General features: G+C 40.5%; 1 protein-coding gene across 1 annotated transcript in view; it reads right to left on the reverse strand.

Annotated features, from left to right (window-relative positions):
• Nucleotides 1-19629, reverse strand: part of LOC117025163 (general transcription factor II-I repeat domain-containing protein 2) — a 66001-nt gene extending 46372 nt beyond the window's left edge. Inside the window, exons 1-2 of the mRNA XM_033110951.1 lie at nt 19461-19629; nt 3021-3124 (exon numbers count right to left, since the gene is read on the reverse strand). Of these exons, the coding sequence (XP_032966842.1) occupies nt 3021-3119 (99 nt within the window). The 5' untranslated portion in view covers nt 3120-3124; nt 19461-19629. The remainder of the gene's footprint in view (nt 1-3020; nt 3125-19460) is intronic.
• Between the last annotated feature and the right edge of the window lie 7503 nt (nt 19630-27132).

Genomic DNA, 27132 nt, shown 5'->3' on the forward strand with positions numbered 1-27132 from the left:
CCAGGAGCACTAGGGCAGAAGATCGATGGCCCAGCTCAACAGGGAGGCAGAGAACAAAGTCAACCTTCCTCCATCTTTCTGTTCTGTGTGGGCCCTCACAGAACCTGCCCGCACTGGGAGGGCCATCTGCTTTACTCAGGTCACCAATTCAAATGCTCATCTCTTCCAGAAACACCCTCACAGAACACCCCCAAATACTGTTTAACCAACTATCTGGGCATCCTATGGCCCAGTGAAGTTGACATGTAAAATTTATCATCACACCACCATGGCCAGGTGATCGAGGTAGACCTCAGCAGTGATCAGACATGCTGACGGCATGCACCCCGGATACACAGTGATGAGAGGGGCACTTCACTCTGTGGTCTTCTTTCCAAAAACCCTTAACCCCAGTCTAGACAAGAGGGAAGTATTAGAGAAACCCAAATTAAAAGAGATTCGATAAAATACCTGACCAGTACTCTTCAAAACTGTCAAGGTGTATAAAACAAGGGAAGAACTGAGAAAGTGTCCCAGAGCAAAGGAGCCTACAGAGACATGATGACTACAAGCAATGTGGTACCACGGGGTGGACCCTGGAATAGAAAAGAACTGACGAAATTTGAAAAAAGTCTGGAATTAGTTAATAGTAAGGTACCGATATCGGCCTATTCGTTTTGAAAAAGGTATCATCATGATGTACAATGTACCGTGGTTACATAAGTTATAGGTGAGGAGCATATGGGAACTCTCTGTACTCTCCCACGTTTCTGTAAATCTTAAAAGTATTCTTAAATAAAAATTCATTTAGAAAAACCCCAAACTCCTTGGTTCCCAGAGGTTTAGGGCAGGAATGAAGGGGGAATAATTATTTAACGGTGCAGCGTTCCAGTTTAGGAAGATGGAGAAGTTCTGGACATGGATGGCGGTGCGGGCTGCCCAACAATGTGAGTGTACTTAATGCCACTCAACTGTACACTTATAAATGGTTAAAATGGTAACTTTTATATGATATTAAAAAAACCCTCTTGATTTCCCCTCAAGAAAACTTCATAGCTCACATGAATCCATCAGTACGTCTTATCAATTCTACCTTCAACAGATCTTTCTAGTCCCATGACTTCTTACGTCCTCCACCACTCCTACCCTGGACCAGAACACTGACATTTTCTACCCGAACCACAGCCACAGCTCACTGACTGATCTCCCTGCTTCCACTCTTGTTCCATGTTTATCGCTTTTATTCACACAAACACCATTCCTGCACATCATTTCTTCACTCAACCTTCCAGTGGCTTCCCACCGCCCTGAGGAACAACGTCCAGGGCTCATATGATCTGACTGCCAGGTGCCTCTTGAACCTTACCTCTGACCACGTTTCCTTTCCTCAATCTGCTCCTGTATTACTGCACTTCCTGATGTTCCTTGAAAACAACAAACTTGTTCCCACCTCAGGGCCTTTGCACAGCTGTTCTCATGGCTTTGAATACTCTGCCCCTGGATACCGGCATGACTCACTTCTTCAGTCTTTTCAAAAAAGGCAACTACCCAGAGAATTACTCCCATAGCATCTGTTTATCTAACCATTTGTTCTCTCACCTAAACCTGCTTCTTGACCTTTCTTTTCATTATAATATTTATTAATACAAACACACAGAATTTATTGTCTGTCTCCCAAAATAGAATATGAGATCTACAAGTATGTGAGGGGAACGTCATCTGTCTTCTCAAGTCATACGGCCTAGATACAGAAGGCACTTACTTCATGAATATTTGTCAGATGAAGGAACGTGATCAGCTCTTGCCTAAGGTATTTCTAGTTCTTTTCAAATAGACCTTGATGCTTTCTTTTAAAACTTATTTCAAGTTTTTTTTAAAAAAAAGTTTTAGTTACCTCCAGAAAAATCTAGGATAATCTCCCCATTTCAAGAGCCTTCACTTAACCACATCTGTAGAGCTCCTTTTGCCAAATAAGGTAACACTCACAGGCCCAGAGATGAAGCCATGGATGTCTTTGGGGCCATTATTCAGTTTACCATCATAGGTTGCTTTCAAAATTTCTCTTTATATTTGGTTTTCTGCAGTTGAAATATGATGTGTATGTGTGGGCACACGTGTGTATGTGAGTGAGTTATGTGTGTGTTTGGTGCTTTGCCAATTCACCCAATAATGTTCTTTATAGAAAAATAAAAATAAATACAAATAAAATAAAAATAAATACATCTCTCTCTCTCTATTTTTTCTGGTCAAGGATCCAATGCAGGGTTATTCTTTCTATTTGGTGTCCTGTCTCTTCAGTCTCTTTCCACCTGGAACAGCTCTCCAGCCTTTCTTTGTCTTTCACGACATTGACATTTATATAAGTCCAGTCCAGTTATATTGTAGAATGGCCCTTGGTTTGGGTTGGTCCGATGTTCCCTCATTAGATTCCGGTTGTGCACTTTGGTGGGATGCCCCAGAAATGGGGACTGCTCCGCCTCAGGGCATCCTGTCAGGAGGCACGTGGTGTTAGCCTGTCCCCTTGCTGCTGACGTTCATTTTGATCACCTGATTAAGGGGGTGTCTGTCAGGTTTCTTCACTTTTATACAGTCACTGATTTTTCCTTTTTAATCTATAATTATCTTGTATTTGATACTTTGAGGTTATGTAAATCTGTCATCCAACTTTTACCCTCAAGGTATAGTTGACATTTGGATGTAAACAGATGCATATGAGTGGATTACTAATTTACCTTTGACTTTAGACCAAAAAAAAATATTCTCAAACAAGGTGACACAAATGCCTTCATTAAATTTTCAGATCTGGAAAGCTTAAATCAATATCATTATATCCGTCATGTAAGAAAAACAACAACAAAAAAAGATAATTAAAAAAAATCATCTGACAAGCCCATTATCCTCTATGAAGAAGGGTACGCTTACACAGACAGGATGGAAAATTTAAGCTGAACATTAAAAATGACAGTGAAATGTTTCACAGGTCTGTTATTCCGACAGTGATCCAACCATGGGACGTTTTACAGAACTGTAGCCCGCCTCACCATGGACTCGAGAGCAGACATGAGGAATGTCACCACCATCCTGCTCTCTGAAGACTCCTCATCTTCCACTGGCAGGGTAGACATTGCTACTTGGGCCATGATCCCTGTGAAAAGAAGAAAGAAGGAAGTGAAACCCAGTGTCCTGCTAAACACACATTTAGAGCTGAGGGTCCTCCCAAAAGACCTACATCAAACCTTCCTGTAGAGTAGGAGAAATTGACATTTAAAGACATTAAATGATTTGCCCGAGATCTCTGTATGATAATGCTATATTTCACATAGTGTATTTTTCACATCACCTCTTCATAAAATAAATTCAAGTGTTACGCTAGAGAAGCATGTGACTACTTCCCAGATGAGGAAGAGAAGACAATGAACCTCACTGATCCAATGATGTTTTGTCAGATTTCAGCATGGCAGTGCCAGCATGTGGTATCCAAAGGGATCCCACATGCCATTTCACATACACAGAAAAAGGAGATAAGTGAGTTTGTATATTAAAGACGGGAAGAGAAAAATCCCTTCTTTTCTTTCTTGCTAGGACTTCCGCATAAAAACTCACTCCAAATTTTGCCAAACTCTAAATCAAGTTAGCATTAAAAAAATTTCTTTGAAAAAGTTTCTCCAGCACCATCAAGAGCTTTTTGAAATAAAGCATGCAAAATAAATACCTGTCAGGTGTGTCGTGCCCCTGCCATAGTTGGCTTCATTATATTTGTAAGTAAAAGATAAGTAAAGTAGCCAGGCTGGTGATGGAAGCTTATCGAGCATGAGGCCGTGCTGGTCTCCACACAACCAGCAACCATGAGAGCCAGGGTGTGGGTTTCGCAGACCACCAACCAGCTCCATGACCCCCGTGGGCTGCACCCAGGCTCCTCTTTTATGAAGGAAACACAAATCACCTTCACCTCTGACCTTTTCTCAGCCCCCTCAATTTAAAATCAAGGGAACCACATATTATATGAGTTGAGATGTCACTGGAGCCTCATGGGGACGTCCAAGAGAGGACTCAAGAGAGGACTCAACCCAGAGCAGCAGTGACTGGGTTCTTGTCTCCACGCAAGAAAGAATTCAAGAGGGAGACAGATGCAGGAAAGGGAAAAAGAGTTATTGAAAATGAAAGTACACACTTGAGAGGAAAGTGGGGGGAACTCAGAGAACAAGAGGCCACGATCAAGGGCACTATCCGTCCGGGGTGGGACTTGGTGAGGTCCTATTGATGTAGTTCATCCATCTCCTCCCCTCGGTGGGACCCTCTCCTTCCTGCTTTTTCTTCCTTATTTGGTTTCTGTGGAACTGTCATGGTGTCAGGTGCAAGACGGGAGTCATAGTAACCACAATGCAAATAAGATTATAATGACATTATAAATAGCTAAAGGTCAGGTACCGGTCATAGGGGTTAGTCTTGCTGGATGAAACTGGTTCTTGTTTCTCTCCAGTTGCAGGTGCTGGATACAGTCACTTGTGACTTGTGTAACCAGTGAGGCCCCTAGAGGGAGTTGTCAATTTCCTAGGCTACATATCCTGCCTCACATCAATATGAAATATCCAGAATAAGGAAATCTATCGGGATACAAAGACCACTGGTGGCTTAGGGCTGAAGGGTGGGTGTCTAAAGGGTACAGAGTTGTTTTTTTTTTTAACATTTTTTAAAAAAAATTTTATTATTATTTTTTTTTATTGGGGAAGGAGAACAGGACTTTATTGGGGAACAGTGTGTACTCCCAGGCCTGTTTTCCAAGTCAAGTTGTTGTCCTTTCAATCTTACTTGTGGAGGGTGCTGTTCAGCTTCAAGTTGTTGTCCTTTCAGTCTTAGTTGTGGAGGGCGCAGCTCAGCTCCAGGTCCAGTTGCCATTGCTAGTTGCAGGGGGCGCTGCCCACCATCCCTTGCGGGAGTCCAACCGGCAACCTTGTGGTTGAGAGGACGCGCTCCAACCAACTGAGCCATCTGGGAGGCAGCTCAGCTCAAGGTGCCGTGTTCAATCTTAGTTGCAGGGGGCGCGGCCCACAGTCCCTTGTGGGAGTCGAGGAATCGAACTGGCAACCTTGTGGTTGAGAGCCCACTTGCCCATGTGGGAATTGAACCGGCAGCCTTTGGAGTTAGGAGCATGGAGCTCTAACCGCCTGAGCCACAGGGCCGGCCCCAGAGTTTCTTTTTGGGGTGATGAAAATATTACAAAATTGACTGTGGTGATGACGGCACAACTCTGTGAATACACTAAAACCTATTGAATTGTATACTTTAATGGGTGAATTGTGTGGTGAGTGAATTTTATCTCAAAAAGCTGTTTTTTAAAAATCAAATGAAATCAAAGGAGGTTGGATGGAGAAAAAGGAAATTAACACCCAGCAAACACATACTAGGGGCCAGTGCTTTTGTGAACATCAAATTTAATACTCATACATCCTCTAAGAGAAAAGTTATTCCCATGCAAGCATCCAGAATGGGGAGGAAGCTTGCTCAGGGTTGTACACATGATTCATGGGAGAGCAGGGGCTGGGACCACAGTGGAGAGCCGGCTTGGAGCCTAGATAAAGAACCTTGCAGGGGTAGGTGCCCCATGATTAGAGGGACCACACGTCCTGGGCCAGGACATTCCTAGTTCACTCTGTCTTACAGGTGAAATTAGTAACAGAGCTCCCTTCACTCAAGTGCCTGGAAGATACATTATAAAATGTTTCCATGTGGGTGGTTTATGAAATGAAAAACCATCACTAGGACATGGCATTGTGTGTCCTTAAAACAACCTTCAAGCTCAGAGGACTCTCCATGAAGCAGACCAAAAAGCAATCAAAGGATCGTTCACTCCTCATTTTAAGTAAAGGAACAAGTTTTTATGATAAAAATCCTTTCAACTGATGTAAACTAGATCCTCATTAGGGTTATGTTTCATTTCTTTGATTATTAAAGGTGAAATACCTGTTCATGTCATAAAACTTTTTAAAATTGAGGCATAATTTACATATCGTAAGTTCGTCTTTTTTAGTGTACAGTTTTATATTTTTTAACAAATATAAAGTCTGTAGCCACGACTAATATCAAGGTATAGGACAGAAAGTTCCACCACCCGCCAAATTCCTCCCTGTCCCTTTGTAGTCAATCCACACCCTGACCAATCCACTCTGGTCATACCTCATCTGTTTTCTATCCCTGGTGCTTTGCCTATTCCAGAATGTCATATAAATGGAATCCCAAGCTGTGTTGTTTGGTGTATCAGTAGTTTACTTTTTTTATTACTGAATATTCCATTGCAGGGATGTAACACAGTTGATTTATCTTTTTGCAAGTTAAAGGACTTTTGGGTTGTCTGCAGTTTTTTTTGATGGTTATGAATAAAGCCACTATGACCATTCACAGTAGGCTTTTGTGTCAACCAAAATTTTCATTCCTCTTTGTAAATACCTAAAAGTGGGATTGCTGGATCATATCTTAAGTTTTGTTTTTAGCTTTATAAGAAAGTACCAAACTGTTTTCCAAAGTGGCTGCACCATTTTGTGTTCCTACTACTAATACATGAGAATTCCAGTTGCTTCACATCTTTTTTAACACATGGTATTGTCAGCTTTAAAAAAACCAAAAAACTGTAAAAACAAAAACCCAAAACCCAAACTTTAGCCATTCTAACAGGTGGGCAGTATTATCACTTTGTAGTTTTAAATTGCATATTCCTAATGATTTCTACATTTCTGTTTTTAAAAATTGTATAGTCGGGCCAGCCCTGTGGCTCAGGCGGTTGGAGCTCCATGCTCCTAACTCCGAAGGCTGCCGGTTTGATTCCCACATGGGCCAGTGGGCTCTCAACCACAAGGTTGCCGGTTCAATTCCTCGAGTCCCGCAAGGGACTGTGGGCCGCGCCCCCTGCAACTAAGATTGAACACGGCACCTTGAGCTGAGCTGCCGCTGAGCTCCCGGATGGCTCAGTTGGTTGGAGCACGTCCTCTCAACCACAAGGTTGCTAGTTCGACCACCTCAAGGGATGGTGAGCTGCACCCCCTGCAACTAGCAACGGCAATTGGACCTGAAGCTGAACTGCACCCTCCACAGTTAAGACTGAAAGGACAACTAAGGTTGAAAAGACAACAACTTGACTTGGAAAAAAGTCCTGGAAGTACACACTGTTCCCCAATGAAGTCCTGTTCCCCTTCCCCAATAAAATCTTAAAAGAAAAAAAAAAGAATTCAGGTCAAATAATTTCACATGAAAGGCACAATTTGAAATGATTTTTTTTTTAATTAAAGTTTATTGGAGTAACAATTGTTAGCAAAGTTACATAGATTTCTGTAATACATTATCTATATATCACATTGTGTGTTCACCACCCAGAGTTAGTTCTCCTTCCATCACCATATATTTGATCCCCCTTACCCTCAACTCCCACCCCTCTCCCCCCTTACCCTCTTGTAACCACTAAACTATTGTCTGTGTCTATGACTTTTTGTTCCTTCATTTGTTTGTCTTGCTCTTTTGTTGGTTTTGGTTTACATACCACATATCAGTGAAATCATATGGTTCTCTACTTTTTCTGTCTGACTTATTTCACTTAGCATTATACTCTCAAGATCCATCCATGTTGTCACAAATGTTCCTATATCATCTTTTCTTACCGCCGAATAGTATTCCATTGTATATATACCACAACTTCTTAATCCATTCATCTATCGAAGGACATTTTGGCTGTTTCCATGTCTTGGCCACCGTAAATAAAGCTGCAATGAACATTGGAGCACACGTGTCTTTATGGATAAATGTTTTCAGAAATTTTTGGGTAGATACCCAGGAGAGGGATTGCTGGGTCCTATGGTAATTCTATTCGTAATTTTTTGAGGAATCTCCACACTGCCTTCCATAGCAGCTGCACCAATCAGCATTCCCACCAACAGTGTATGAGGGTTCCTTTTTCTCCACAGCCTCTCCAACACTTGTTATTATTTGTCTTGTTGATGATAGCCATTCTGACTGGGGTGAGGTGATACCTCATTGTGGTTTTTATTTGCATTTCTCTGATAACTAGTGATGTTGAGCATTTTTACATATGTCTACTTGCCATCTGTATGTCCTCTTTGGAGAAATGTCTCTTCAGGTCCTCTGCCCATTTTTCAATTGGGTTGTTTGTTTTTTTGTTGTTGAGTTGCATGAGTTCCTTGTATATTTTGGATATTAGCCCCTTATTGGAGGCGCTGTTTGCAAAAATCTTCTCCCATTCAGTTGGTTGCCTCTTTATTTTGTCGATGGTTTCTTTTGCTGTGCAGAAGCTTTTAAGTTTCATATAGTCCCACTCATTTATTTCAGCTTTTACTTCTGGTCCCTTTGGAGTCAAATTCATAAAATGATCTTTGAACCCAAGGTCCATAAGTTTAGTACCTATGTTTTCTTCTACGCAGTTTATTGTTTCAGGTCTTATGCTTAAGTCTTTGATCCATTTTGAATTAATTTTGGTACATGGTGACAGATAGCAGTCCAGTTTCATTCTTTTGCATGTGGCTTTCCAATTCTGCCAGCACCATTTATTGAAGAGGCTGTCTTTTCTCCATTGTATATTTTTGGCTTCTTTGTCAAAAATTATCTGCCCATATTTATGTGGGTTTATTTCTGGGTTCTCAATTCTATTCCATTGATCTGTGTCTGTTTTTCTGCCAATACCATGCTGTTTTGATTATTGTTGCCCTGTAGTACAAGCTGAAGTCAGTGAGTGTGATACCTCCAGCATTGTTCTTTTTTCTTAGGATTGCTTTAGCTATTCAAGGTCTTTTGTGGTTCCATACAAATCTGATGATTTTTTGTTCTATTTCTTTAAAAAATGCCTTTGGGATTTTGATGGGGATTGCATTAAATCTGTATATTGCTTTGGATAACATGGCCATTTTAACTATGTTGATTCTTCCAATCCATGAGCACAGAATGTCTTTCCATTTCTTTGTATCTTCTTCAATTTGTTTTAAAAATGTCTTAGTTTTCAGCATATAGGTTTTTCATATCCTTGGTTTAGTTCATTGCTAGGTATTTTATTCTTTTTGCTGCAATTGCAAAAGGAGTAGTTTTTTTAATTTCTTTTTCCGAGATTTCATTGTTAGTATATAGGAATGCAATGGACTTTTGTACGTTGATTTTGTAGCCGGCAACTTTACTGTATTCATTGATTGTTTCTAATAGCTTTTTGGTGGAGTCTTTAGGATTTTCTATATATAGCATCATGTCATCTGCAAAGAGTGACAATTTAACTTCTTCATTACCAACTTGGATGCCTTTTATTTCTTTCTCTGACCTGATTGCTCAGGCGAGGACTTCCAACACTATGTTGAAAAGCAGAGGTGATAGGGGACAGCTCTGTGGTGTTCCTGAATGTAGAGCAAAGGGCTTCAGTTTTTCACCGTAAATTATGAGATTAGCTGAGGGCTTGTCATATATGGCCTTTATTATGTTAAGGTATTTTCCTTCTATACCTATTTTATTAAGTGTTTTAATCATAAATGGATGTTGTTTTTTGTCAAACGCTTTTTCTGCATCAATTGATATAATCATATGATTTTTGTCCTTTATTTTGTTTATGTGATGTATCACATTGATGGATTTGCGTATGTTGAACCAACCTTGTGCCCCTGGGATGAACCCCACTTGGTCGTGATGAACAATCTTTTTAATGCATTGTTGCATTTGATTTGCTAGAATTTTGTTTAGGATTTTTGTATCTGTATTCATCAGAGATATTGGTCTGTAGTTTTCTTTGTTTGTGTTATCCTTGCCATTTCCTTTGGTATCAGGGTAATGTTGGCCTCATAAAATGAGTTAGGGAGTACTGTCTCTTCTTTAATTTTTTGGAAGAGTTTGAGTAGGACAGGTATTAGATCCTCTTTGAAGGTTTGGTAGAACTCACTAGTGAAGCCATCCGGTCCCAGACTTTTGCTTTTGGGAAGGTTTCAGATAACTGATTCAATTTCCTTATTGGTGATTGGTCTATTTAGATTTTCCAGTTCTTTGCGACTCAGCCTAGGAAGGCTATATGTTTCTATATGTTTCTAAGAACTTGTCCATTTCTTCTAGGTTATTGAATTAGGTGGCATATAGTCCTTCATAGTATTCTTGGATGATCCTTTGTATTTCTGTGGTGTCCGTGATAACTTCCCCTTTTTCATTTCTGATTTTGTTAATTAGTGTCTTCTCTCTTTTTATCTTAGTGAGTCTAACCAAGCGTTTGTCAATTTTATTAATCTTTTCAAAGAACCAGCTGTCACATTAATTTTTTCTATTTGTCTTTTTGTTCTCTATTTCATTTAGTTCTGCTCTGATTTTTATTATCTCCTTTCTTCTGCTGACCTTGGGTTTCATATGTTCTTCTTTTTCTAGTTCTTTAAAGTGTAACGTGAGGTTATTTATCTGGGGTTTTTCTAGTTTCTTGAGATAGGTCTGTAATGATATAAATTTCCCTCTTAAAACTGCTTTTGCCTGCCTCCCAAAAATTTTGGTAGGATGTATTTTCATTCTCATTTGTTTCTATGTCTCTTTTGATCTCTCCTCTTATTTCTTCTTTGACCCGGTCATTCTTTAAAAGTATGTTGTTTAATCTCCACATATTTGTGGTTTTTCCTGCTTTCTTTTTGCAGTTGCTATCCAATTTCAAAGCCTTGTGATCAGAGGATATGCTTGGTATGATTTCAATTCTTCTTAAATTTGCTGAGGCTAGTTTTATGTCCCAATATATGATCTATCCTTGAGAATGTTCCATGTACACTAGAAAAAAATGTATAGTCTGATGTTCTATATGAAGTTCTCTATAACTGTCAGTTATGTCCATTTCATCTAATGTGTCATTTAGAGCTGTTATTTCTTTATTTATTTTCTGTTTGGATGATCTATCCATAGCTGTCAATGATGTATTTAGGTCCCCTATTATAATTGTGTTTTGGTCAATTTCTCCCTTTAGTTCTGTTAGTAGTTGCTTGGTATATTTTGGTGCTCCCTGGTTGGGGGCATAAATATTGATGACTGTTATGTCTTCTTGTTGTATAATCCCCTTTATCATTATGAAATATCCATCTTTTTCTCTCGTTACCATTTTTATCCTGAAGTCTGTTTCATCGGATATCAGTATGGCTACATCTGATTTTCTCTGGATAACATTTGTTCGGAATTAGGTATCCAAATGTTTGTCAATTTCCACCCTTTCACTTTGAGTGAATGTCAAATATTTCCACCTTTAAAAAGTTGTCTTGGCTATTGTTGTCCTTTTACTCAATTGTGTGAATTGTAGAATATGCTTACCAAGTCTGAAGAAAAGTTTTTTTGAGGTTTTGTTGGGATTTTATAGACTTTTCATGTTAATTTAAAAACAACTGACATCTTGAAAATATTAGTCTTCCTGTACTTAAGACTTACTCAGATCTATTTTGTCTTGTGGCAGTTTACTGTTAAGATCTTGTATATTTTTTAATCGCTTATTTCTGGATATTTTATGGTTTTTGTTGCTGCTGTTGTGTTGATTCTCTTTCTAATTGGTCATTGCTGGTGTATTGGAAAGTTATTGATTATACATTGATTGTATATTCAGGTTACTTAATGATCTTCCGTATTTGTATTGTATTGTATTGTATCGTATTGTATTGTATTGTATTACTTTTAGTATTGTAGCTCAATATTGTAGCTGAGATGTGTCTCTTGGAGGCAGCATATGGTTGGGGTTTTTTTGTTTGTTTGTTTGTTTGTTTTTTCATCCAATCTGCTACTCTGTGCCTTTTTATTGGTGAGTTCAGTCCATTTACATTTAGGATGATTATTGATATGTGAGGATTTCCTATCATTCTATCTTTGGTTTTCTGGTAAGACTGTGTCTTCATTGTTTCTTTGCCTTTTTGTTGTCTATTATTTCTGTGTGGTGGTATTCTATCATTATTCTCTCTGTTTCTTCTTTTATTATGTGACATATTTCAGTTCTAGATTTTTTGAGTGGTTACTGTTAAGTTTATGTAAAAGAAAGTTTGATATTTAGAGTATTATATTTTCTTCAGCATGCTTACTTTCTGCATCCCCATATTCTGGTTCAGGCCTTTACTCTCCCCGTTTTTAAGTTTTGGTTGTCACAAATTATCCCTCTTTATGCTGGTCGAATAGTCTCCTTTAGTATTTCATGTAGTGCAGGTCGTGTGTTAGAAAATTCCCTCAGCTTCTGTATGCCCGAAAAGGTCTTTATTCCTCCTTCATATCTAAAGGATATCTTTGCTGGATATATTTATTCTTGGCTCATAATTTCTCTCTTTCAATAGTTTGAATATTTGATTCTACTCCCTCCTGGCTTGTGAGAGTTTCTGCTGAAAAATCTGATGATAATCTAATGGGCTTTCCTTTGTAGGTTACCGTCTTCTTTTCCCTGGCTGCCTTGAGGATTCTTTCTTTGTCATTAATTTTTGACAGCTTCAATACAATGTGCCTTGGAGAAGGCCTGTTTGGGTTGAGGTATTTAGGTGTTCTATTTGCTTCTTGGATTCGAAGATCCAGTTCTTGAAATGATTTTTATTTTATGCAAAATATGTCCATCACCAATCCTAGAGTTTTCACTCCAGTTTCTCCTCTGTATTTTCAGAAAGGAAATGCATTACTTGGTTGAAATATTAAAATTATTTTTCCATGGATGTTATAGAAATCGCACAAAGATTTTAAAATAGATTTTAAATATATTGAACACATGTTCAATTTTTATCTAAAATAAGGCAAGCATTTGTTTTAAAAAAGGATTAATGTGAGTAAATTAGCACTGGTCTCTATGATAAACCTGCAACCAAAGCTCTTTAATATGTTATTGCTATTTAAAGTTAGGACTAAGACACTGATATTCTTGACCATCATCTTTCAGAGTAAACTATTTCAAACACTGTTACAAAAAGAAAAGAAACAAAGAACAAAGTCTCATACAGCAGAGTCCTATTTACAGTGGAAGTAGGTACGCCCAAAGGCAAACTCAAGCACGGTCAAAATTATCTGAAGGAGCAGTAAATGTCTGTCTCAGAACATTTTTCTTCTACAATTTCTTTAATTGTTTAGTGATGAGGCAGAAAAAGTGTTAATGACGGTGGGCCCATGGGGGACCGCCCAGGCCTGTATCCTCCTCCCCAGGGACTGCCCAGACTCAGCCCCTGGAGATAAGTCTTCCTGTCAAACATCCTTAGATAAAGGAGATAAGACCCAACCAGTAAAACCAAGTTTTTGACGCTTGTGCAGATCACTGAAGCCTGCCCCCAGCGTGAACTCCAGCCTCATTATGATACAATTAAAATAAAATGAACATTAAGGTCCCCCCATGGGTTTTTCTGTATGCATTATGGATGACAGTATGTGCAGAAAGAAACTAGTCATATAACCTGCATATCTCAATCAAATGACTTCAGAGGGATGTCATATCTCCTGTTGTAAGAAAATTTACCTGTCCTTTCCTATATAAGAAAAAGCTAACCTAATTCCACACCAGAACATTTAGTGGTTAATTCCACGCCAGAACATTTAGGGAGAAGCTTTTCTAGCTCTTTATCAGCAGATGCAACTTTGCCAACATTGCACATTTTTTCAGATAAGTAGTTCTGAAATATGAGTTCACAAATTGAGTTCGCAAACTAGTTGCAACGATGTTGCTAACCTTTTTTGATATCAGAGGGATTATTCATTATGAATTTGTACCAACTGGACAAACAGTTAACCAAGTTTACTATTTGGAAGTGCTGAAAAGGCTGCGTGATAAAGTTGCTGACCTGAACTTTTCGCCAACAATTCATGGTTCTTGCATCACAACAATGCACCAGCTCACACGGCACTGTCTGTGAGGGTGTTTTTAGCCAGTAAACACATAACTGTATTGGAACACCCTCCCTACTCACCTAATCTGGCCCCCAAAGAGTTCTTTCTTGACCCAAATATAAAGGAAATATTGAAAGAAAGATATTTTGATGACATTCAGGACATCAAGGGTAATAATATGACAGCTCTGATGGCCATTCCAGAAAAAGAGTTCCAAAATTGCTTTGAAGGGTGGACTAGGCGCTGGCGTTGGTGCATAGCTTCCCAAGGGGAGTATTTCGAAGGTGACTGTAGTGATATTCAGCAATGAGGTATGTAGCACTTTTTCTAGGATGAGTTCGTGAATTTAATTGTTGGACCTCGTATGTCAGCCACCCTTGCTGGTTCTGAGTTGTCTATCGGCAGGCGGTGGTGGTGGGGTACCCTTTTCTCTTAGAATTTTGCCATCAATCGATATGTCTTTATAGTTAATGTCTTCCAGCCATAACTTGAATACTTTCCAGTCTCTCTAAATCTTACTGAGGCAGGACAGGTAGCGTAGGAAATTGACAACCCCCTCCAGGCAATGCACCTCACTGATTACACAAGTAACAAGTGACTGTATATGGCACCAGCAGCTGGAGAAGAACAAGAACCAGTTTCATCCAGCTAGGCTGATTCCCCTTGACCGGGACCTGACCTTTAGCCAATTTTAATGTCATTATAATCTCATTAACATTGTGGTTACTACGACTCCCATCATGCATCTGACACCATGACAGTCCCAGAAGAGCCAAATAAGAAAGAAAAAGTGTGAAACTGAGGATCCCACCTACTGGGAGGAAGCCATGTCAACGGGATGTTACCAAATCCTGACCCAGGTAAATCTTGACCCCTGGTCAAGACTTCCTCAGTGCGACTCAATCTCTGAGTTCTCCCACGATTCCCTCTCAAGTGTGTACTTTCATTTCAATAAACTCCCTGTGTTTTCTCCCATCTGTCTCGCTCTTGAATTCTCTCATGCGGAGACAAGAACCTGGTCACCGCTGCATAAGCCTCCAGTGACATTATCACATACTTGTCTAGCTACCACGCAATTACTGGAACACTCGACACCACAGTTTGATGGCTCTCGTGTTGATGGCATGAATACTGGATGTATTGTGACCACACTTCTAATTGTGACCTCTCACTAAGTCCTACAAGCCACTTTTCTCTCAGTGTTGACATAGATTGTTGTTTCTAACATTATTCATCCAATGAAGTTTAGGGGCCTGATGTACAAAAAATGTGCATGTTTAAACACTAGATTCACATGTGATGTTGTGAGATGCTCATGCTGACAGGCTCCAGAAAACTGAGATCATTTAAGGGACTCGCACATTCCAAGCTCCCATCTCATGTGCAGTCCTAAATCAGATGCTCCTATAGTGGAATGGCAGAAAGGGCCTGAAATATTTAAATAGCTATTTTTCTCATTTCATTTTTGCAGCTCAACCATGTTTAAACTCTCATAAGCAGAACATCTGTGTGGTGTGACTCCATTGTATCTATTATATTACACAATTCTTTCCTTAGAGAAAATTTCGAGTCTTTCTCTAAAACACAAAAGTAAATTGCTTGATTGACATCTATTACTAGTACCAATAGTAAAGACTTTGTTTCTGTTAATTACCACAGTAATTCCCTAAGCGGACTGTGATATCAAAACTCTGATTTTCAACAGAGAATAAAATAATAGGTTGAATGAAACTAGGTGGAACTCAAAAGGATATCAGTTGGTATCAACTGAGCTACCAGCAATAATTTAAAAAATTAATGTTTCATAATTATTGCTTTGCTTCACCCTTAACGACAAATGGAAGCAGGAACCTCATCTTTTACAATTTATGATTTAGAACACACCATGCATTCAAAATAATAAAACATAACTATAAGCTAAGATGGGGTTTCCCACCCTGAAAACATTTCCCTGAGAAAAAAGTCATTACATTCTTATAAAGCTAAAAATCCTTGACAATGAAAGCTTGTACTACAGAGTAAAATCTCCCAAAGGCTACCTGGTAATTAACTTCTTTTCAGCAGCAACATTCATTTAGATCACAGATTTTATATAATAATTTTTTGCTCTCTTAAAACTGGACATGTATACTAAAAAGACTCTCAAATCTCATTTAGTTTTCCCAGCAATCCTTGAGAACTTTCTCACCTTTTCAACATAATATTTTACTAATGAAAAGCAAACATCTAGAACAGGGATCAACAATCTGCGGTCTGCGGTCAAATCCAGATTGCTACCTATTTTTGCAAATAAAGTTTTATTGGAACACAGTCACTCTCATTTGTTTTCATTTTGTCTACGGCTGCTTTCCTGCAAAGGCAGGGTTGCATGCATGTGACAGACCACATGTCCCCAAAGCTGAAAATACTTATTATCTGGCCCTTTACAGAAAAAGTTTGCCCATCCCTGGTCTAGAATTCATGTCCATCACTTACAATTTTTATCATTTGGAATGTCATCCACTCCATTTATCAAATCTCTGAAATCTTGAAATAGAGGCCTGGTTTATTTTTTAAAGTGTTTCTAGGTTTTCCTTTCTATAGGTTAATTTTTCAGTTCTCTGAGACCTTGATTTTAATTAAGAAGTTCCTGAGGGGCGGCCGGTTAGCTCAGTTGGTCAGAGCGCGGTGCTTTTAACAACAAGGTTGCTGGTTCGATCCCCACATGGACCACTGTGAGCTGCGCCCTCCACAACTAGATTGAAACAACTACTTTACTTGGAGCTGATGGCTCCTGGAAAAACACACTTAAAATAGAAAATTAAAAAAAAAAAAAAAAAAAAAAAGAAGTTCCTGAGGTGCCACCTTCTGCACAACTCAGCCCAGGCCTACAGTAAACAGAAACTAGAAACTCAAGAATAGTTTGAGTTTGACTACCTCAATACATTTCAGCATTCAACAGAAATGTATTGAGGTAGTCAAAAGGTACAAACTTCCAGTTTAAAATAAATCGGTCCTGAGGGTGTAATGTACAGCATGGTGACTACAGTTAACAATATCATATTGTATATTTGAAAGTTGCCAAGAGAGTAGATCTTAGAAGTTCTCATCATAAGGAAAAAAACCGTAACTATGTGAGGTGATGGATATTGACTAAACAAACTTATGATGACGATCATTTCACAATATATACATATATCAAATTGCTATGGTGTGCACCTAAAACAAACACAATGTTAAATGTCAATTATGTCTCAATAAAACTGGAATTAAAAAAAATAGCAACAAAGTTCAAGAAAACAAAGTATTCTATTCTGGAATGATCAATGAGTTATGGAAGTGGGCTACAAATAACATGCCTTTTCAAAAAAATTTAAATGATTCACAAATAGTCAAGAACTTTAGTTTAGTCAAATAAACGAATAAAAATGAAAACAACAACAAAAATGTAAAGCACACCTGCTATGTGAAAACAAGCACTGCTGGTAGGGCGGAAACAGAGGTGAATAAAATCCACCTCCTGTGCTCTCAAGTGAGACATACTTAAAACAAACATGGCAGAATAGCAGGTCATAAAGGCAAAATGAAAGCCAGACACCCTTGAAATGGTCCTGGGTGTGTGGGAAAGCAGAGTCAACAACTGGGGTGATGAGAGCCTGAAGGCACGTGAGCAAGCTCTGCAGCCTGAGAATAAGGAAAGAGACGGTCCAGGCTGAAGGTGTGGGCAAAGACCCAGAGCTCTGGGCAGCAAACCTCAGGGCCTAAAGAACAAGCAGTCAGGAAGAACAGTGTTCCACTCCAAATGCCACTGCAGATTATCACTTGCTGCAGAGGGTGCAAAGCCCTGTCCACGAAAGGCAAGATGGCCAGTCACACCTCCCTCTCGAGGTGGAAAAGAGGGGAAAGGCCGCTCAATTCTTTCGCTGCAGCTCTGGGCAATGTCACATCTTTTATCTGGACATCTGCTTACTTCACATTACACCAAACCGAGCTGAAAAATTTCCCCCTTGAAACACAAAGCTTGGCCCAACAATTCCACTCCTTGGTTTATACCCAAGAGTTGAAAACATACATGCACACAAAAACATGTTCACGTGGGGGGTGGGGGGGAGGGTGAGGGGATTGGAGGGCAGTCGGTGACCACAGGATGGCCACGGGGTTTGAAAATTAATCTGGGGAACGTAATTTGGTGGTTACCAGAGCGTAAGGGGGTTGGGGGGGGGATGAGGGTGAGGGGGAGCAAATGTATGGTGATGGAAGGGGAGCTGACTCTGGGTGGTGAACACACAGTGTGATTTATGGATGATGTGATACAGAATTGCACGCCTGAAATCTATGTAATTATACTAACAATTGTCACCCCAATAAATTAAAAATAAATTAAAAAAAAACACAAAAAAAACACAAAAAAAACATGTTCACGAACGCTCATTGCAGCATTCTTTACAATAGCCAAAAAGGGGAAACAAGTCCCTGTAAACCTACAGATAATGAAAATGTGGTTTACCCATACAATGATTAGTCAGCCATAAAAAAGAACGAAAGAAGCCAGACCCAAAAGACTCCAGGAAATGTCCAGAATTGGTAGAGCCACTGAGACAAGGTACATTAGTGACTGCCAAGGGTTAAGGTGGGACATGGGGAATGACTGCCTAACGCACATGGGGTTTCTTTGTAGATGATGAAAAATGTTCTGGAATTTGATAGTGGTGATGTTTGCAAAACTCCTATGAATAAATTCAAAACCACTGAATTATGCACTTTTAAAGGGTAACTTTTACGTTGTATCTCAATATAGCTGTTATTAAACAGCAAAGCTTGGATTTGAAGGCTGTAAAATACAGGCATTGGAGTCTTTCCCCCCCCCCTTTATCTCTAAACCAGGGGTGTCCAAACTGCAGCCCGTGGGCCAACTGCAGCCTGCAATCCATTGTTAATTGGCCCGCTGCAAATTCCAAAACTATATTTAGTTTACTTAAATAAACCAGGTGAGGCAATATGTACTTCACCTCGAGTGAGTGGCCTGGCGTTTGTGTATTTTACTGCATAGCCCTTGGTGAAAACCGTTGAAAAAAGTTTGGCCACTCCTGCTCTAAACCATAACAGTTTGGAATGCAGTCCTAGGCCAGAAGCTCTTCTCAGGGCATCGGAATTGGTTTCCTGCCAACAGGCCACAGGAGGCTGCACCACTGACAAAACCCAAGCCGAGGGCTACTGGGTAAAGCAGGTGAGGGGCTATTGTTAGGGCGCCTCCGCCGAGGAGCCCGGCAGTTCCCAGGCAACTGCGGCGGCCTCACCTAACCAATCAGACACTCCGCACACAGCAGGAGAGCCCCGCGCACTTCAGGCGGAGCGTGACCTCACCCGCACCGGACCGCAGAGAGCCCCGAGTCTGCAGCATCCTCCCATCGCCCCGCCCAGCCAATCAGAAAGGAGAAGGATGCGCGTTCCCTGCGTGCGACCGTTGCCCACTCGGCCGGGCTTGCCTTCCCCACCCCCACTCCTTGGGCCCTGCCCCCGGGCAATCGGATTCTGGGGGCCGCTGAGCCGGCGAGGACAGGGGCGCCTCCCTTCGTGCGCCTTGGTGGGAGGCGTCCCCAAGCCTCCCCTTCGCCAGGCCCGTGGGAGGAGAAAGTTCCAAGAAAAGCACCCGCTTTTAATGGCGGCGGGGGCGGGGTACGCACCTGAGGTCCCCGTTAGCGGGCAGCGACCGCCTGACCGCGGGGTCCGAGGGCTGGGCCACTAGGGAGCGGCCAAAGGCCAAGGGCTGCAGCCGGGACGGCGAAGAGACGGGGGCGCGGCGTGTGGGCGGCGGCCTAGGCCCTGCTCCCCACTATCCCTCCTTTTTCTTTCTTTTTCCTTTTTTTTTTTTTTTTTTTTTTTTTGGCTTCCTGGAAGGCAGCCTCAATTCGTGTGTCCGCAGCGCCCCAAGTGGGAGTTGCCGTTTCCGGTGCTATCTAATTCAGTTCTGCTGCAGTTTGTTTTGGAGGCTCTCAGTCCCATTCTGCTGAAGGCCGGGCAGGCTCATCCATCTCCAACCTTTGATGCGTGACTGGCATATGTCTGGTCTCATCCATAGACAAACGTGGACGTAATTTCTTGCTCTTATTTAATACACTTTTGCATGATTGCAATTTGTAGCTTTAGAGCCGTGAGGTCCCAACTCCAGTGACTGGTGAAATTGCCTTAAAGTCATCAAATTATAAACCAACAGCATGTCCTGACCTTTCTATGGGTCAGTGACGTAGCCAAGCAATCATGAGCTGTCCATCAGATCATGGTGACATTTTATCAGTCAAATGTTATAGTGTTGTTTTAAGTTACAGTTACCTATTTATTTTAAATATGCTAAAAGAGTAGGGTAATAGAAACCATTTACCCAGTGCTCAGACTTAAGACAATATGCCTTCATAAAGAAATGTTACACAATTGAGGGCGCCGTTCTCATTCCTCTGTCTTTCCTTGACCAGCGGTCACTGCTGTCTTGAAGTTAATATGTGTTCTAACACACATTTTCTTTTCCAAAAAGACAAAAGTGTCCCAAATTTGCTGACATTTTTCTTCAGGGGGCTATCAAACGTAAGCTTCCTAGCAGATGCTGTTTAAAAACAAATCTGTCCTTTCAAGATAAAGATAATTCAATTAGGTGAGAAAGTACCTGCTTTTTTGACATTTTTTAAAAGAAAGTTTTGAAAATACTTCCATTTTGTTACAGTTGATTCTCTCTATTCAGAGGAGTTAATGTTCTGTAAGTTGTAGCAAGTGCTGGTGTGGGGACAGAGTCCCAGAGAGCAGTTTCCAGGCTCTCCTCTTCTGGTGGGGAGGTGCTGGCTCGGGGAGTGAATGACCATCAATTGTGATTGGTTGGCCATCAGCTGTAACCGGTTAGCCAATTGGCTACTGATGTAATTGTGGGGCTGCGTTGATTGGTTGGTTGGCAGGCAGAGAAGTGAACGGCGGACTGCAGATGGTGTGGCTACTACTGCGTGTGTCTCGCCCGGCCGCCAGCGAGAGTATAGTGGTGTGACTCCCCTACCTATGGCTCCGTGGGTGTTCCTTTTGGCCTCACCATGTCCTGCGTTCTTATGTGGGGAGCGGGAGCTGAGACCCCGCAGGCCGCCCCACACAACAGCTGGCTTAGCAAGACTGAACCACTGCCCCCAGGGGAAAACCAAGGTTAGGTTTCTGCCAGCCACTGGTCATTACATTTTGTGACCCTATACTACGTATCCTTGTTTTATGTGTGTTTTTGTTTAGACACCTTACTTAATATACATTGTTGATTCATTAGTTGAACTCACAGCCAATAGCATTGTAACTCATGGCTAAGGAAGCTTATCTAACAGGTGTTTTCTGCATAAGACATATCATATAGCCTTGTGCTTAGGAACGCTAGACAACACTTCAGCACTATGCTTGAGGGGCATTTTAAACAGCAAAACCAACAAAAACCACACACACAAAAATGTGAAGAGTATAGCATTAAACAGACCAGGAAAAGGATACTTGTTTATAGTGCAATAGATGAAACAAAAGATGGTCGCTTTGTTTTACCGCAGCTGGGAATGTGTGCAGCAGGCAACTCAAATTTTTTGCCACTCTCCACTTGTCCACAAAAGACCAGGGAAATCACTGTGAGTAGTGGTTCTGGGTTTACCTACAAATTTTAGTGAGTAGGTAAATTTACAAATACGAAATTTCTCTCTTATTCTTTCTTGAACCCATTCCAATTAACCCCCATCACTCCACTAAAACTTCCCCCCCGCAATGTCACTAGTGACCTCTGAATTGCTAAATCCTATAGTGATTTTTCAGTCCATCAATTACTTGATCTATCAGCATTTTACATAACCAATCACTATTGACCTTCTAAGAAACCATATTTGGCTGTTGTTCTGCTTACTTTTCTGGCTATTGTCCTCAGTCTGTTGCAAGTCCTTCTTTATTTTTCCAACCTTTACACAGAGCAGTAACTCAGGGTTTAGGGTTGGATCTCTTTCCTGTCTGCTCTCACTTCTTAGATGACCTCATCTAGACTTGGGACCTTAAATACCACTGATATGATTATTACTCTCAAGTATGTATCACCAGCCCTGACCCCTTACCCCAACACCAATCTATACTCTCCCTGCTTTGAAATCTTCACTTGGAGGATAAACAGGCATCTCACGCATAACATACCCCACTCTCTCCCCAGTTCCTCCTGCAGTCTTTTTCCCTTTCTCAATTAACAAAATGCCATTCGTCCCAAGGATTTCTCAGGCCCAAACCTGAGAAATCCTTTATGAGATCTGACAGTCATTGCTGAATTTCACTACGGTCACCTTTGAAGTACTCCCCTTGGGAAGCTATGCACTAATGCCTGCGCCTAGTCCACCCTTCAAAGCAATTTTGGAACTCTTTCTGGAATGGCCATCAGAGCTGTCCGTCGTATTACCTTTGATGTCCTGAATGTCATCAAAATGCCTTCCTTTCAATATTTCCTTTATCTTCAGGTAAAGAAAGAGGTCATTGGGGGGGGGGGGCAGATCAGGTGAATAGGGAGGGTGTTCCAATACAGTTATTTGTTTACTGGCTAAAAACTCCCTCACAGACAGTGCCGTGTGAGCTGGTGCATTGCGGTGATGCAAGAGCTCCTTCGGGACCATTTTTGCACACACCTTTCTCATGCCAAGATTTTCAGTTAAGATTTTCCTATCTGTTTCTCTATCGATGTTTTCTTGGTCTGCTATGCTTCTCATAGTCAGCCAACAATTTTGATGCACAATTCGAGAAATTTTTGGCAATGTTTTCGTCAGTTCTGCTTGTTATTGACTGGCCTGACCTCTCTTCATCAGTGACGCGTTCTCTCCCCTCAGAAAAACATTTAATCCATTTGTACACTGCCGTTTTTTTCATGGCATTATCCACATAAACTTGGACCAACATGTCCCTGATATCACTTGCGCTCTTGCCAAGTTTAACAAGAAACTTAATGTTTGTTCATTGCTTTAATTCGAGCTCAGACATTCTCGCGATGGCACACAAAAATACGCAACAACCATAATGAACACCACTCAGCAAAGACACCACAACATATTGACACAAACACAGCTGTGAGACACTGATATACCAAGATTATGAAACCTTACCAAGCTGTTTGTACAGTGCTGCCAACGTAAGTGCAAAGTGGTTGTCAGACCTCGTATATATTTATATACACAAATACCACTGTGTTACAATTGCTGTATAGTTTTGTAGCCTAGGAGCAATAGACTATAACGTATAACCTAGGTGTGCAGTAGGCTAGCCCATCCATGTTTGTGTAAGTGCACTTTGTGATGTTCCCACAATGTAGAAATTGCCTAACAGCCCATTTCTCAGAAGGTCTCTCTATCATTAAGTGATACATGAGTATATTTTCTTTGTGGTTACCATGGGGATTGCATTTCATTTAACATCTTAAAGTTATAACTCCAATTTGAATTTATACCAGCTTAACTTCAATAGAATACAAAACTCTGCTCCTCTCCAACTCTGTCCCCACCACTTTCAGTTGTTGAAGTCACAAAAATTACATCTTTACATATTGTGTGCCCAAAAGTACAATTTAATAATTCTTTTAAATGCATTACTCTCTTAAATTATGTAGAGAGTGGAGTAGAAAACAAGATTTGGAGTTACAAATGTAGGAAACAAGATTTGGAGTTACAAATGAAAGTTACAATAATACTAGCTTTTAGACTTCTTTTTTCTTTAAATGCATTAGTCTCTTAAATCATGTAGAAAATAAAATGAGCAGTTACAAACCATTGTTACAATAATACTAGCTTTTATAATTGTCCATTTATTTACCTTAATTGAGATCTTTAGTTCTCCATATGACTTCAAGTTACTGTCTAGTATCCTTCCATTTCAGGTTACAGGACTCACTTGAGCATTTCTTGCAGGGCAGGTTTAGTGGTCACAAACTCCCTCCTCTTATTTATTTTCAATAAGGGTGCCAAGACAATGCAATAATGGAAGTCAGTGTTTTCAACAAATGGTGCTGGGAAAACTGGATATCCACATGCAAAAGAAGAAAGTTGGACCCTTACCTTACAATATATACAAAAAGTAACACAAAATGAATCGAAGACATAAACATGGAGCTAAAACTACAAAATTCTTCAAGAAAACGGGAAAAGCTTCATAACATTGGATTTGGCTTAGGTAAATTGGACTTCATCAAAATAAAAACTTTGTGCATCAAAGGACACTTAACAGAGTGAAAAGGCTATCCATGGAATAGGAATATTTGCAAATCAAATATTTGATAAGGGGTTAATATCCAGACTATGTAAAAAATTCCTACCATGTTTCCCCCAAAATAAGACCTAGCCAGACAATCAGCTATAATGTGTCTTTTGGAGCAAAAGACCGGGTATGATATAATATCATACCCGGTCTTATATAATACAAGCCTGGTCCGGCTAGGTCTTATTTTCGGGGAAACATGGTATAACTCAACAACAACAACAATACACAACCCAATTCAAAAATGGACAAGAAAATTGAATAGCCCTTTCTCAAAGGAAGGCATGCAAATGGCCAACAGGCACATGGCAAGACGCACAATGTTGTTAGTCATTAGGGAAATGCAAATCAAAACCACAATGAAATATCACTTCACACCCGTTAGAACATTTATTCCTTCTCCCCCCTCCCTCTTTCCCCTTCCCCCATCTCAACTCCGAGTCAAGCCATTGTTCTCAGTCTAGTTGTGGAGATCACAGCTCACTGGCCCATGTTGGTATTATGAGCATTGCGCTCTACCCCGCTGAGCTAGTTGGTCGCCTGCCACTGGCCGGCTGCTCAAGACCGCTCACAGCAGATTACGGCATCTCTCACCGGCTGCCAGCCACTCACTCTGGCTGCCCACCACTCACGGCACCACATGGCAGCTTACGGCCCCGGGCGCTCACGGCAGCTCAGCTCCAGGTTGAGCCGTTTGTTCTCAATCTAGTTGTAGAGAGCGCAGCTCACTGGCTCATGTGGGAATCCTACCAGCAACCTTGGTGTTAGGAGCACAGCGCTCCAATCACCTGAGCCACCCGGCTGCCCCAGAACATTTATTCTTAAAAAAAAAAAAAAAACAACAACAAAAAACTAAAACCCAGAAAATAACATGTTGGTGAGAATGTGGAGACGTTGGAACCACGTGCATTGCTGGTGGGAATGTCAAGTAGTATAGCTACTATGGAGACCATTTTGGTAGTTCCTAAAAAAGCTAAACATAGAATTACAACAAGTCTACTCCTAGGTATATAGCCAAAAGTACTGAAAGCAGAGACTCAGATACTTCTACACCAATGTTCATTGCAGAATTATTCACAATAGCCCAAGGTGGAAACAACCCAAGTGTCCATGAGCACGTGAATCGATGAACAAAATGGGGTGTATACATAGGATGGAGTAGCATTAAGCTGTAAAAAGAAACTGAGTTCTGATAAATGCTACCACATGATGAACCTTGAAGATACTATGCTGATTAAAATAGTCCGGACACAAAGGACAAATATGATTTCACTTACATGAGGTACTTAGAATAGGTGAATTCATAAAGACAGAAAGTAGATTGCAGGCGACCTGCAGCTGGGTGGAAGGCAGAATGGGCATTTATTGCTTAATGATTACAAAGTCTCTGTTAGGGGTCGTGAAAAAGTTTTGTATATGGAAATGGTGATGGTTGCATAACATTGTGAGTATACGTAATGCCACTGAATCATACATGGAAAAACTGTTACAGTGGTAAATTTTGTGTGACAATTAAGTTCGTGAACTTGTTGCAATGATGGTGCTAACCTTTTTTTTTTTAATTAAAGTTCATTGGGGTGACAATTGTTAGCAAAGTTACATAGATTTCAGGTGTACAATTCTGTATTACATCATCTATAAATCCCATGGTGTGTTCACCACCCAGAGTCAGTTCTCCTTCCATCACCATATATTTGATCCCCTTTACCCTCATCTACCAGCCCCCCCACCTTCTGTTAACCACTAAACTATTGTCTGTGTCTATGAGTTTTTGTTTCTCATTTGTTTGTCTTGTTCTTTTGTTGTTGTTGGTTTATATACCACATATCAGTGAAATCATATGGGTCTCTGCTTTTTCTGTCTGACTTATTTCGCTTAGCATTATAATCTCAAGATCCATCCATGTTGTCACAAATGGTACTATTTCATCTTTTCTAACTGCCGAATAGTATTCCATTGTGTATATATACCACAACTTCTTTATCCATTCATTTATCGAAGGTCATTTTGGTTGTTTCCATGTCTGGGCCACGTAAATAAAGCTGCAATGAACATTGGAGCACACATGTGTTTATGGATAAATGTTTTCAGATTTTTTAGGTAGATACCCAGGAGAGGGATTGTTGGGTCATACGGTAATTCTACTCGTAGATTTTTGAGGAACCTCCACACTGCCTTCCATAACGGCTGCACCAGTCTGCATTCCCACCAACAGTGTATGAGGGTTCCTTTTTCTCCACAGCCTCTCCAACACTTGTTATCATTTGTCTCGTTGATAGCCATTCTAACTGGGGTGAGGTGATATCTCATTGTGGTTTTTATTTGCATTTCTCTGATTATTAATGATGTTGAGCATTTTTTCATATATCTATTTGCCATCTGTATGTCCTCTTTGGAGAAATGTCTCTTCAGGTCCTCTGCCCATTTTTCAATTGGGTTTTTTTGTTGTTGTTGTTGAGTTGCATGAGTTCCTTGTATATTTTGGATATTAGCTCCTTATCAGAGAGAGACACTGTTTGCAAAAGCTAACCTTTTTTTTTATATCAGAGGATTATTCATTATGAATTTGTACCAACTGGACAAACAGTTAACAAAGTTGACTATTTGGAAGTGCTGAAAAGGCTGCATGATAAAGTTAGACGACCTGAACTTTACGCCAACAATTCATGGCTCTGGCATCACGGCAATGCACCAGCTCACACGGCACTGTCTGGGAGGGAGTTTTTAGCCAGTAAACAAATAACTGTATTGGAACACCCTCCTTTTTCACCTGATCTGGCCCCCAATGACTTCTTTCTTTACCTGAAGATAAAGGAAATATTGAAAGGAAGACATTTTGATGGCAGTCAGGACATCAAGGGTAATACGACGACAGCTCTGATGGCCATTTCAGAAAAAGAGTTCCAAAATTGCTTTGAAAGGTGGACTAGGTTCTGGCATCCGTGCATAGTTTCCCAAGGGGAAGCTTCGAAGGGGAGTGTTTCGAAGGTGACCATAGTGATAATCAGCAATGAGGTATGGAGCACTTTTTCTAGGATGAGTTTGTGAACTTAATTGTCTGACCTCGTATTTTACCACAAT

This window comes from Rhinolophus ferrumequinum, chromosome 7 (genome assembly GCF_004115265.2).
Source record: "Rhinolophus ferrumequinum isolate MPI-CBG mRhiFer1 chromosome 7, mRhiFer1_v1.p, whole genome shotgun sequence".
Classification (NCBI taxonomy): Eukaryota; Metazoa; Chordata; class Mammalia; order Chiroptera; family Rhinolophidae; genus Rhinolophus; species Rhinolophus ferrumequinum.